The sequence below is a fragment of the Vicugna pacos genome, chromosome 2 (genome assembly GCF_048564905.1).
Source record: "Vicugna pacos chromosome 2, VicPac4, whole genome shotgun sequence".
In the NCBI taxonomy this organism is placed as follows: Eukaryota; Metazoa; Chordata; class Mammalia; order Artiodactyla; family Camelidae; genus Vicugna; species Vicugna pacos.
In genome coordinates, this window is record NC_132988.1 from 18,248,520 (window position 1) to 18,262,794 (window position 14,275).

General features: G+C 42.1%; 1 protein-coding gene across 1 annotated transcript in view; it reads right to left on the reverse strand.

Annotated features, from left to right (window-relative positions):
• C2H4orf51 (chromosome 2 C4orf51 homolog) overlaps positions 1–14,275 on the reverse strand; it is a 36,999-nt gene that overhangs the window by 14,696 nt on the left and 8,028 nt on the right. Inside the window, exons 3-6 of the mRNA XM_072948252.1 lie at positions 5,008–5,066; positions 3,052–3,091; positions 2,602–2,675; positions 215–377 (exon numbers count right to left, since the gene is read on the reverse strand). Coding sequence (XP_072804353.1) covers positions 270–377; positions 2,602–2,675; positions 3,052–3,091; positions 5,008–5,066 — 281 coding nt within the window. The 3' untranslated portion in view covers positions 215–269. The remainder of the gene's footprint in view (positions 1–214; positions 378–2,601; positions 2,676–3,051; positions 3,092–5,007; positions 5,067–14,275) is intronic.

Sequence of the window (14,275 nt, forward strand, 5' to 3'; positions counted from 1 at the left end):
CGGGGCCACAGCACCATTTCTGTGGTTCTTGCAGAGAAATGTGGTTTCAAGTATTTATTTTAAACGAAAATTTAATAATGATTATAGCGATACTTTTGTCCCTTCTTCCAATTTAAGAGCGAGGGTAAAAAATTGAGGGATGAAGGCGTTTGAAGCCCAGGGAAGTGCCCAAGAAAGCCAGCCTGCCCAGGCCCGGAAGCAGGCGTTTTCATACCTTCAAGTCGTTAAGCAAGCTCTGGGCCTCCAGCTTTGTGGCTTCGTTTTCCAACTCAGCAAAATGATGGGGACGGTCCTCCCAGACTGTAAACAGAGTATTGATCAGCTTCTGAGTCTTCTGATGAGCTGATCTTGCTTGTAGAATTACATGGTTTCTGAAGCTGGAGGAAAATGGCCTGGTTGTCAGCACTCGCCCATCCCCTAAGGTTATTCTTTTTTGCACAGAATTGGGAATCAAATTGCCATTTAATAGCAGGACTTGGGATTGGTCCTGCATTTTCTTCCATCTCCTTCAACATGCCTGTTTCATATATTGTGTGTCTGTGAGGAAGGCCAGATCATTATTGAGGAGAGGGGAAAAAAGGCAAGAAACTTCTTGGAAATCAATAACCAATAACCATTCACTGCTTGTCTACTGCCCGGTAATCATCCTTCAGAGGTAAGATTCTTTCCCCCGTCTTCCCTTACCACCCCTTTGGGCCAGGCATTCCTGTGCATGGATTTCTCTGCTTCCCAGTTTTCCATCATGAACTTATTAAAGATAGGACCCCAAAATATAAATATTTAGAAGGTGCTTACCAATGTCATTAGACACCAAGCAAATACTTTTTAAAGTGAGAATGTCATTAGTGATGGTTGAAAATTTCATTCAATCCCTCCCTGTTGCTGATGCAGGAATTTGCACATTTTACATCTCAATGCTTGTTCCTCTTTCCCCAAATACAGTGCCTATTTTAAAAAATGAAGATTTTTGCCTTGTCCGAAAATTAAAAGTCATGATTTATTTTTCAGTTGGACTTCCAGGCTCAAGGTTTCCCAAACAAGTACCCCATATTAATTGTGTGGCTTGTGCCTGTGTGTGTGTGTGTGTGTGTGTGTGTGTGTGCGCACGCGCTTTTAGCCTGTTGTTGCACCGTAAAAACATTAGCAGGATGTAATGTCATTAATTTGTTGACTTAAAAGAGGCTACTGTGAGTATAGAAAAATTCACTATAGGGGAGGGGGTCGGGGAAGCACCTCAAAGAGATGGACAACTGTTCCCTAGAACAGCTGCGGACACTGGCAGTGGAATTGCTTGGCACCAGTACAACTCTGCAGCAAGAGGGGTTTATTTATTTAACAATAATTAATGATTCTCCCAGGCAACTCCCAGGAGGCCAGCTAGCAGTAAATATACTTTCAGGAAATCAGCTACCCTTCCTAGAAGCATGCCCCAGCCCTGCAGTGAAGGGAGATCCCTGGCTGCCCACATAATATGACATTCGGTGGGCTTCAGCTTCAAATGCCCCCCCAGAACTCCCTGCACAGCCCACCACAGCCCTGCCTTTCCGTGCTTGAGATGCTTGAGGAAAGTTACCAGGTCCTAAAACAGAAAAATGAAGAAAAATGCACCATTTCTGGAAGGCCACCATTAACCAGATTAGTTACCTGGGAACAGAGCGGGGCTGGGGCTATCCAACCCTGTCCCACTAGCTAAAATACCAGATTAGATTAGCTAGTTGATGCCCCTAGACTAGCATTTTCCAAGGTGATATATGTAGAGAGACTGGTGGTTCTTGTGATACTGTTAGGTGGTACTTGAATAACATTTTTTTATTTTAATGGTCAGGTTTTTTTTTTTTTTTAACCTCATGCACATAACTAACATACCAAACCTGTGGTATTGTAAATATAATTACTTAGGGTGAGGCCAAACTTTTTAAAGTCAATTTAAAGAGAAATCCGAATAAATAGAAGTAATAGGATAGCAAAAAAATGTAACTTTTATATTAAATGAGGTGAAGTCAGTAGGGTGCTGGTAGAAACCAGTTTTTATTCTTTCTTTCAACTCATTCTCCTGGAGTCTCTGCCAGGACTCCTAAGACAGAAGAAGAATTCCATTTTAACATCCTGTTAAAAAATACTGAGTTTTGACAACGTCTCATCAGGCAGGACAGAGCCCTTGCTCTGGAGGGCCATGTAGGATGCAGGGACAGTTGATACTGGGTGGCAGAATGGGCTCATGAGGTGAGTGAGCCCAGGACACTGGGCACTCACAGTGGGTCCCCAGGATGGAAGGACAATCTGAGAACTTTACTGCCTGAGTCCAGCAAAGCCCTGCTGTCAGTGGTGAGAATTCGGACAGTACAAGAGAAATTTCAGTCCCTATAAGCCCCTTTGAGCTTCCTTCCAAACTAACCGGAGAGATCTAAGCAAGAAATGTTCAGGATGCTTCTAGAAAGACTGCTTATCAGAATAGTCTATTTCTATAGTCATTTCTGTCACATGATTGTAAATTAGGGATTACTTTCATGTCAACTCTTAACATACGGACGCCACCCCCACCACCACCACACTGTGCAAAATTACTGACACCCCAGGGGTGACATGTAAAAAGATTCTTACATGCTTCAGGAACTCTTTCCTTAGTCGATTATACTTCATCAGGATCGTAGGTGCTGGCTTTTTAATTTTCATATCTAGCGTGAAAAGAAAGACAGCCGATGTGGTGAGTAAGCGAGCTGTACTGACATTCCCAAACCATTTTTCAATCAGTAGTTCCATACACACTACCCACCCACCCCCATCCTCAACTTCTGCCACCACCACAACCTTCCCCAATCATGCTCTTTCTCTAGAGCTGCTGCTCCTTTTATTTCTGCATCCTGTTGTCCTTACTGTTAGGACAGAGGCGTACAATAAAGTGACAAGGCGTGTGAAGGGAGGAAGGAGGCAGCAATGCAAAAGGCCTTACATGGCCTCAGACTCAGGAAGGGATGGAAATCTCAGCTGAAGATCATAGTTAAAATACAGGCAGAACATGGATGTAAAGTGGTAGTTTCGGATAGGACTTACGTGGTCTTTCATAATCTGATGGAGACAGAATTTGGTGTGCCTGCGAAAAAGAGATAAAAATAAATACACCACACAATAAATACACTTCACAACAGTAGAAATTTAGTAAAATTCCATTGCCAGTGTTGTCCTCCCCTTCCAGAAGGCACTTTGATAATGCTGTCAAAAGCCACTGTAGCAATAGGTATGAACAATAAAGTGGAAAGACAAAATTGGAGAAAATATTTATAAAACTGGACAGCAAAAGATGACTCTCCTTAGACACAAATAGCTTATACAAACCAATAGGAAAAAGCTAAGAACCCCAGTAGAAAAATGGGCAAAGGAAGTGAATACAGTCAGTTCTCATTGCTCATGGATTCCAGATTTGAGAATTTGCCTACTTGCTAAAATTCAGCTGTAACCCCAAGTCAGTACTCGCAGCATTTTTGAGATCACCGAAGGCCCTGCTGGGAGTGGCAAACAATTTGAGTCACCTGACACGCACGTTCTCTGTGGAGGTTAAGAACACACGCTGCCTTCTTGTTTCAGTTGTCATACTGTAAACCAATGTCCTTTTTGCATCCTATTTAGTGCCACATGTTCTGCCTTTTCATGTTTTTTGTTAATGATTTCATGTTTAAAATGGCCCCTGAGTGCAGTGCGGATGTGCCATCTAGGATTCCTAAGTGCAGGAAGGCTGTGATGTGGAAAAAATACGTCTGTTAAATAAGCTTCGTTTAGGCATGGGTTATACTGCTGTTGGCTGCAAGTTTAGTGTTAATCAACAATATATAGTACATAAGGTATCATTAAAAAGAAATACATAAAACAAATTTACGTATTGATCAGTTGGTGAAACTGGTGTGACCAGAGGCTCACAGGAACCTGACCCTACATTTCCCTTAGGAGCCATGGTTCAGTAGTCACTGATTCAGTGTTAGTGGAGGCTTTAGAAACATAACTACCTCACATAATGAGAATTGACTATAAATTCACCAAAGAGCTATGAATAACCAGTAAATAGAAGCCACTCCACCTCACTGATAGTCAAAGAAATGACAATTAAAAGGAAATTGAAATATCTTCATCTATCAAATTGGAAAATATTAAAATTATTTTTTTAAAGCCAGTTTTATAGGAAATATAGGAAAACAGACACTCTTGTGGACTGCTGGTTCATGAGGCCAATTTTCTGGAAGGCAATTTGGCTGTACATCAATATTTAAAATAAACATACCTTCTGACCCAAGAATTCTACTTATGGGAAAGTACCCTGAGGTGATGGTTGTACAATCAGAAAAATTCATATTCAAATTTACTCATCACATCATTTTTTATAATAGTTACAAGTTTGAAAACCCTAAATGCACAGCAATAAGGGATATTTTTAAATTGCAATATATCCAGTCAATGTAATATCATGATTCCATTAAAATGATAATAATTATGTTAACAGTGAAAGATGTCCATGAAAATACTGTGATTAAAATAGATTGCAGAGGACAGTGGATGCCATCCGTGAACTCCACGTGTGCGTCTTTATGTGTGCGTAAGCACAGACCTTTGAGGGATGTTCACTAAAATGTTAGTGGTGATTACTCCTGGGGCAAAGGGAAGGATTTCAGGTGATTTTTCCTTTGGTCTCTATTTTCTCTGTATTATTTGAAGGTTTTCAATCAGAGAAAAGCTGTTTTTGTTTTTAACTGTCAATGTATTACGTATAGTGATTGTCGCACATGGGAAAGAGGAAAAGTTGGTGACTATAAAAAAAAGCACAGCGTCCTCAGTTCACGGTCATCCATCACCCAGAAGAAAACTGTACACCTAATAAGCACTCAGAAATAAAAGTTTGATAAATGAATATTATTAAACAATGACTCCAACCCCCTCCAGTTCGTTTTTATGAATAATATGCAGTATGCAATCATTGAAGTTCTCTACGCATAAATGATCACTGAGAAATGTTGGACTTACCACTCTGTGCTTGACGTCAAATGAATTTTTAAAGGAACCAGTTATATGAGGGAAAAATCCTGCGTGCAGATGAAGAGGGAAAACCAGAATCAAACCCAGTGTTAGAATAAAATTTCTTACATTCCCGATTAGGCTCTACCAATAAATTGTACAGGTGTCACTTATTTCCCTTTAGAATCTGACCTACAAAAAGTAAGAGGTAAGACAAAGCTGTGACTAAAAGTTAATTCATAGTAAATATTCTGGAGCTTCTAGGCTGGGTGGGTAAACATGTTTTTTATGGTATATATTTCAGTATTATTTTAAAAAGAAAAACATACTGATAACAGCTAAGGAGACACTGAAATTATTTGAATCTAAAATTAAAAAATGTTATCAGACTAATTCAGTTTTACATGTCCTTTGGCTTTCTCTATATTTTTCTGAAGTAAGTCTAAAATATAGATTGTGTTTCAGTCTTTATGAATTTTCTTACATTTTAATTCAGCTACGAAATAATTCTTTATGTCCCCTCTCCCCCATAAAAAAAGAACACTTAACCTCTCAAATGCTCTTCTATTTTCAAGATTTTATTTTATTCTTTTAGGTTCATGGGAAAACTAAAAGATCCACAGAATTCCCATGTCCCCCTGCCCCCCACATGCATAGCCTCCACATTGTCAACATCCCCCCAGCAGAGTGGTACCCTGCTACAACTGGTGAACCTACACTGAGCCTCCAGCAGTTTGTCGACTACTGTTCGGATGTTCCAGTCCTGCACTGGTTCCTGTGATCATATCCCCTCGTGAGTCTCTGCTCCGGTAAGCCGTGATTCCCTGTATTCACCTGTCTGTCTCTCCAATCCCGGGGGTGGCGGTTTGCCCTGTGTCCTCCCCTCTATTAAGGATCCAAGAAGAGATGTTGATTTTTCAGGCTTTTCAGCTTTTTACCTGTTGTTAGGATGGACTTGTTTCAGGCACCACCCTACCTGCAGAACTGGAAGCTAGGAGAATTAAACTTCTACCTGGAGAATTCTTCTGTGATACACAGTTTATACTCTTGGAATCAAAGGGAACCAAGACTGTGCCGAAAGTCTAAAACTGTACATTTTTCTCAAGGTCTGAAGGAGCTCTAGTGTATTTTTAAAGATAATTTTACTGAGGGATAACTTACCATAAAGCTGACCTACTTTAAGTGTACAGTTCAATGATTTTAAGTAAATTTATCAAGTTACACAACTGTCACCGTAATACCATAATCTGGTATTAGAGTATTTTCGTTACTCAGTAAAATCCCTCATGTCTGTGTATGGCTAATCTCCTTTCCTCCAGGCCCAGAAAACTACTAATCTACTTTCACTATGTACAGATTTGCCTTTATTGGACAGTTCATGTAAATGGGATCATACACTATATGGTCTTTTATGTAGCATAATGTTTTTGAGGTTCATCCACGTTCCAGCTATCCTAGTATTCTGTTCTCTTTATTGATGGGTAGTATTCCCACCCATTCATCAATGGGTGGATGTAGGGGTCTTTCCAGCTTTCACCGTTGTAGATAATACTGCAGAGAACATTCATGTGCAAATCTTTGTGGAGACGTATGTTTTCATTTCTCTTGAGTGAACACCTTAGGTGTGGAATTGTTGGATCCAATAGTAAATTTATGTTTAACTTTTAAAGAAACTGTCAAGGTGTTTTCCAGAGTGGCTGGGCTAGTTTACATTCCCAGTGGCAATGAATGAAGGTTCCGGTTTCTCCACATCCTCACCAACATTTGTTATTTTCTGTCTTTGTGAGTATAGCCATTCTTATGGATTTGAAGAGGTATCTCATTGTGTTTTAATTTGCATTTTCCTAATGACTAATCATGTTGAGTTCTCTGGAGTATTTTGATTAAAAAATAAATAAATAAGAAAAAGGTTAAGTTTGATTGAAAATACATAAAACTTGATTTATAAAGAAAAAGAGGGTTTGGCTTGGCATAATAGAATGGGGTCTGGTAATCAGGGATGAGTCAAGGGAGAGGAATAGCTTTTGGCAAATACTCATTATTATTTGTGCTATTTTATGCTGATAAACTTTTAAAAACAGGATATCTTAAGCTAAAGTCAAAGAGTTCAATAGTCACTCAGCTAAATTTAAGAAAAACCCACTTTTCACAGCTACAGTTAAAGCAGGTGGCTAAGAAGTTCATCCTGCACAATTAGCTCTGATTTTTCCACTGGCTGTGAATTCTTAGCCTTTCAAAGCTCTATAAGACTTTTACAAATCCCATAGGCCTGCCAGAGGCTTTGACTAGTTTTTTGTCACTCTTTCTTTCAAGAATTATATGAGATAATCATTAATTAGTGAATGAGATGATTCTATACTATAAAAGCTTTACAGAAAGTAATTTTGAGGCATTTGATGGATTATGGGGGAGAGGGGATAGGCATTAGAATTTGTGTCAGACCGTTGCATGAGGGATTTACACATTTATGCCCATCTTTTAGCCAAACTTGGTCATCTTTCTAACCGAGCTAGAAATGTCTCATTTTCTTCCATCTGTTTACAGAGAGGAACACCGGCAAGCTCACATACGTTGGCGTATGGTCAGCTGATGATTTTGTTTCTTTACAAGTTAACAGTTGACAAAATAGAGCCCACAGTGCAACTTGACCTTGGCAGTCGCAGCTGGCCTTTCTTAAGGACATTTAATGTGACCCTAATTTGCTAGCAAGTATCCACCTCCCTGCTTCCACTTCCCTGTCCTAGAACTGTAACCAAATTGGGCAATTCTGTTGATGAAACTTACAATGTCAGTAACTGCCAACAAATTCTACTTGTGTCTTAAGTCCATAAATGTGCCAACTCTGATGGAGTGCTATAGATATTTGGTTTTAAAAGTAAACTATCAAGAAAGCAAGTGTGGGTTTGCGAGGATTCACTCTTTCAGAATCAAAGCAGCTCAAGTTTGGAAATACTCTTCTGGGTCTTCTAATCATGTAGTCCACCTGCTGGGTGTCTGTCATAGTACAGCTCTCAGCTGTATTTGTGATTCTGTTTCCTTTGCATAGATTAGGGGATCATATGATCCCCTGCCTACCCATCTCTGAGTTCCTTGCAACCTTGATTTCCTTGGCATGAACACAAAACATAAGGTTGGAAAGTGAAGAAAAATCGTTTTTAATCTTTTCTGAGAACTGTAATTATAAATAGTGTGTTCACAAAAGAGGAGAATTTAGATCAAAGATTAACAACACTTAACCTAGAGTCTTATGGACACCCTGGAGGGATCCAAAATGTATGCGTTGTTGGCTGGTAGACATGGAAGTGTCTTTATGGATATTGTTCTGAAAATGGGGCCCAGTGCTTTTATCAAACTTTTCAAAGTGCCTCAAAAATATGAGGCATCTTAAAGAGAGAATTGCCAACCTTTGGGATAGACAACAGAGCGAAACTTTTCCTGACGGATCCTAAAGAATAAGGAGTTAATGGTCTGTATATTAGGGGAAAATTATTCTATCAATATTGTTTCTTGAGTGTGATAATAGTATTACGGGTATATAAGAGAACATCCTTACTGCTAGGAGGCACATGCTGAAGTATTTAAGGACATACTGTTATGACATCTGTAATTTACTCTCAATAGTTCAGCAAAGAAGTACCACATGCAAGTATCAACATGGAGAGACTGCGATCAAGCTGACTGTTAACAACTGCGGCCACACGTTAATGATTGATGAATCTAGGCAGAGAGTACGTAAATACTGATTGTGTTATTTCTTCAACTTTTCTATGAATTGAACATTTTTTAAAGTTGCAAATAAAAGAATAAGGCCTTCATTTACCTGCGTAACTTTCATAGTTATAGGCAAAGGAGTGCTGTAATCCCGTTTTGTAGATTTTAGCCAAAACCAGGCAGAAAAAGATGAGGAAAACCAGCAGCATCCCAAATTACAGCTGAGCCTTAACCAAGGACAGACCGAAAACGATGCCTTCTTCCCTTTGTCTCCCCACAGAGCTCCAGCCCATCCCCTAGGCGGACGCAGGGCTTGTCCTCACAAACCCGCTGAGATCGCTGCAGTGCCCACTGTCGCGCTGTCTTTTAAATTCACAGGCAAAAGCAATTGCTGCCACTTCCTAGTTGACGTTATGCTTGAACAGTAAAGTATGCACAGTAACAGATGGCATCTTGTGACCTTCTTAATAACAGGCTTGGCTGCCAGTGTTCCCTTGTGTCCAGTCTCTGTGGGGAATTTGGAAACTGTTGCCTTACCCTTGAATATTTTCTGGCCAACCCGTTTAACCATTTCTTAGACTGTTCCCTGATTTCAAACAGAGCAAAACCAAATCCCCAGCACCTGAAAGGGAGATCAGTATTTCCGGAATCTGGGGCCTGTCCTGGGATTCTCTGGGGTGTGCTGGCCATCACCCGGCGTGTCTGTCATTTTGAGGCTGGTGAGAACCTCAGTCCTGGGCAAACTGCTTCCCAGGCTGTCTAGATTTACAGGTGGCCAACGTGAACTTTTTCCTTTCTGTAGTTTAAAAGAAATGTGTGCACTTCCCACAGCCAGGCATGCAAATTAGCCACAAAGCAAACTAAATCCTGGCATTAGAAGACCCTTCTGCTGTGACAGCCCGCACCAGGAGTGAACATGGGAACCCCGCGGCAGGGAAGGCTTGTTCTGAGTCACCTTGCTCCCTTCTGGGCACACCCTGGGCAGCCTGGGGCTGTCAAGCTCCACGGCGGGAGAGGGAGGCGGAGGAGGGTGGTGATTTGTCCTCACCCAACCCCAGGGGCAGCTTGCCTTTGTTAACCGTGGCAGGCACACAAAAGTGGCCCTAGGGAAAGCCAGGGAGGACGTGCATGCTCAAGCCTGAGGCGTCCTCTGCCCCCAGCAGAACGGACCTGGAGCGCTTGCGCCGGGAGGGGAGTGGTGACATCCATCCGCGTCAGGCAACAGGTGGCGGGTGGGGGATGGGAGAAGAAAGAGCGAGAACATTCTTGGTGCAGGTGGCAGGAAGGAAAAATGCGTGGAACCTCCGGGAGGAACAACTCAGGTGACAGGCTCAGGAATGCATGGGGTCACACCCGGGAGGAGGCAGATAAGATTAGTTTGTGGCTGGCGGGGACGGCTTCATTCCAGGGTTTCTCCCAGTAGCTGAAGCGGAGGAGGTAGGGGTCTTTCCTGTGACCCCCGTCCCATACTTGAGAACACAGGATTCCCCCCCAGGCCTCTGCCCGGGAGCAGCTGGCCTGCGTGGGGAGGAGCCTGCACTGGGCAGCTGTGAGTCTCCCAGGGGAGCTGGGGGCGGGATGCTTCATCCAGCTGCCATCTATCCCTTCGCGATTCCACCCCAGGGTCAGCCTATCGTTCCTTCGTCAGGCAGACGTGAACACCTGCGGCGAAAGCCCCTCTCTTGGGACACGCCCTTGCCCACCTGCTTCCACCTTGACTCTGCGCCCAGCCTCCAGGAGCACTGAGCTTTGGAAATCATCTCAAAACAGCACGAGGGGACACATCCCTGAGACATTATGGAAACAAAGTGAACAGAGCATGGAAGCCACAGGACACCTACAGTACTAAACAGCAGAAAGTTCTTCCCCTGCCCTCTTTCCTCTCTCCCTCTCACCCCAAATCACACTCACCATCTTTCGCTTTATTATTACTATTTTTTTAAACATTTATTTTATCTTTATTTTTTGGAGGGGGGAGGTGATTAGGTTTATTTATATAATTTTTTTTTTTTGATGGAGGTACTGGGGCCTCAACTCAGAACCTCATGCATGCTGAGCATGTGCTCTACCACTGAGCTCTACCCTCCCCCCCCCACCATCTCTTGTTTACACGACCCTGTGTGTCTGTTTCAGATTTGGGTTTGCCTGGCTGTACCTCCTTAACCCTGTACAGAACCTGGGTGGGGGATGGAGGAGTGTGTATAATGAAGATTACATACATATGCAACAGGGCCACATGTGATTTATTCATTCCGTTTTTGAAGTATGACCATTTCATGTGCTGCCACACAGGATCCTAAAGCCTGCCATCGGAAATACAAGTTTTTGAAAGGTTGCGTCTGTAAAAATGACATCCTAATTTTTAAAAATACAAATTCCCTTCGGGAAGACAAATTATATGTAAGAAACTGCCTCTCTAAGGAAATCTTTGTGGGAAAGAAAATGCTAGCCATGGAAGGTCCATAAAAACCACTGTTCCCCAATTATCTAATTGTCCCATACAATTGTAAGACATTTGTGTGTGTTGAGCCCTGTCCCTGGTGCTGGAGATACAGAGACAAGACAGACAAGTTCTGCTCTTATGAAGCTTATGTTCTAGAATAGGAAAGAGATAATAAGCAAGTAAACAAAATAACACTCAACTAGGCTCTAAGATAGAAATTAAAAATGGGAAGAGTGTGAAGACCTTACTTTAAATATTGTGGCCAGGGAAAACCTCTCTGAAGAGGTGACATCTAATTTCAAACCAGAAGGATACAGCACAGCAGAGCCAGGATAATTGCATTCTAGTAAAGAGAATGTATGTGCAAAGGTCCTGAGGTGGGAAATGGCTTAGTGTGTCAAGTTCCTGAAAGAAGCCAATGTAACTGGAACAGAGTAAGCAAAAGGGAAGAGGCATGAAATGAAACTGGAAAGATAGGCAGGGTCACATTTGTGTAAGACCTTCCAGACCTTGATAAATAATTAGGATTTCATTGACAGGAAACAGAGAAGTGGCATCATCTTGTTAGTGCTTTAAGATATCCCTGTGTGAAGACATGACTTTTGGGTAGTCTGGGGAGTTCTTATTACTTTTAGAAGTCTTCCAAGGTTTGGAGAAGATGTCATAGAAGAAAAGTGAGACTGAAAGAATAGGAGAAAAATGAGATATTTAAAATGGACACAAACATTCCTGAAGTAACATGACAAACCATATTCATGCTGCCTCTTTGAATATCATTGGTTCTTGAAAATATTCTCCTGGACACTGCCATCTTTGTAAAAGGCCATATACTGTAAAAAGAATTCCAAGTAACTGCTTTAGGGACTTGGAGTTTGTTATGTGTGGTTAGGGAATAGCCCAAGAAGATCTTACACATGCTGTCTCATCTGAGCTTTGATGTGGTCATTCTATATAGAACCTCCCCCACCGCTACATATTGCATCTCCTGGAACAAGAATCAAAGGGGCCAGTGTACTCTTTGCAAGAGTAACATGGGCTCATCCTAGAGGGACACAGGTCCAGTGCCAAGGACAAGAGGTGGGAACAGGACAGCCCATGAGTGCTGCTCCAGGTGCTGCACGGTCTGCATCCCACCTCACTCTTCGTAAATTGCTTCTGCTGGAGAGAAGCTTTTAATCAAAGAAAACTGGCTAGAATCAGTCTTAGCAGAGTCTAAGAGAAGAGCAAGTTGAATGGTTGAACAATGTCTGTTTGTTGTATTGCAGTCTGATGATATTTGATTTTAATTTTTATTAGCTATTGCTTTGTTCTTTGATGAGCATCGATGAGCATATGATGAACCAGAGGAGGGAAAAGCCACAACCAAAACACTTGGAAAGAAAATTCATAGTAACGCAAGTGGAAGTCCACCTTAGCGTAGGCAGAACAAATAAGACTGAACTCTTTAAAAGGCAGATGTGAAAAAGAACTTGAGAATGTTTTTCCTCTGAAGCTCTTGAACCCCATTTAAGGACAGTCTGTCTGATTTGCAGTCCTACAAATGGACACGTTTCCACGAAGAGACTGTCAACAGACCAGTGTCCACTGGCGGTGAGCAAATTTATCCAGTGGGCTTGTATTGACTAACTGATCCTTGGCTTCGCCTTTTAATTCCCTTCAGTAGAACTTCTGGCTCAAAGCTGATAATCTAAAAGTTAGGCAGGGGAATTGCAAAGGAGAACGAAGGGAACTAACTTATCCTTTGGCCAAATTAAATGACTCTACCTGGATGGATTGTCACCTCTTGATGAAGAGTAGTCATCAGTTAAATTAAAATGACCATCTGGGTAGAGTGAAAAAGGCACCGTGGGCCGAGTCCATCAGTAAGTCATTGTTAGGAATATATATACACACTAGGTTATTTCTGCCTCTCCTCCTACCATTATTTTACTGTAATAACAAGAGAGGAGGTAGGAAAACAAATGCCTATCATACACTGGTAAATTATTTAATTTCCCCTACCCTAGGTCAGGTGAACCAGGTAGTATGTTTCAGTACTCTGTTTATTACTGCAAAGGGGAGAAAGAAAGTGTTCCCTGATTGTAACAATAGCACAAAAGGTTAGCTGTCCTGTCCTTTTCCTCAACAAACCATAGAGGGACACATAAAACCCATTTCAGAGGTACTGCTCCCGTAAAGTCCAGTTTTATTAGGAAAGCCAGCAAAATCGTGACTGTCCAAGACAGTGGTTAAAATCCTTTACTCCATTATTTAGGAGAACCCCATAAGGCTGCAGGGCACCTCCTAACACCATGCACACCCCGCACACACACAACACACACATACATACTGAGCCTTTAAATACTACAGCACAAAACAGTAACAGAATATTTTGCAAAGTGCTAAAAAAAAAATCCTCATGTGAGATGATCATTGGTCTTACTAAACCTTCAAAGATTCAACCCTGAGAGATGGAAATTATACGGGAAAAACCTATTGTGTTTCTTCCTCAAAATCAGAGTGTGTGTCAGGGTGGCCAGCTGTTCCCCTCCAAGTGCACAGTTGTTACTAAGAAGAGGCTGCCCAGCCCAGGAATCTGGACTCCCTGGCTCATGGGGGGCGCTTTATGACCGCTTCTTCCACTGGAAGGTGAGCATATGCGATGTGAGTCGTTTCCAGGCTAAAATGGTGAAAAAGCAGGTGTGTCTCCGCTACCCTCTGTCCCACCACCTGCCAGATAGAGACTGAGGACTCTGGGGCCCCAGGGGATGGAGGGACCCGCAGATGAAGGAAATCCATGTCCTCAAATCACCCCGTGGAAGGTCCGTCTGCAAAATGGACCTTCCTCCTGCGCCTTTATAGGAAAGAAAAACTATATTCTATTGTGTTAAGCAACTGGAATTCGGAGGCTTATCTCTTTGGCAGCTAGTGTTATTCTAGCTTAGCTAGGACGGGGTGGAGGTGGTTATAGATGAGTCAGTGGAGTTTCCTAGTTGGTGGGTTGTAGTGGTTTGGTTTCTCTTCCTAGTTCTTTGATGCGCCCAGGACAGCTCAGGTTACATCACCCAGAGCTGTAAGCTCTGGCAGAAGGTGCGTGCTGGGACTAACATGGAGCAGGAACATTTTCTTGCCTTGGAATAACTG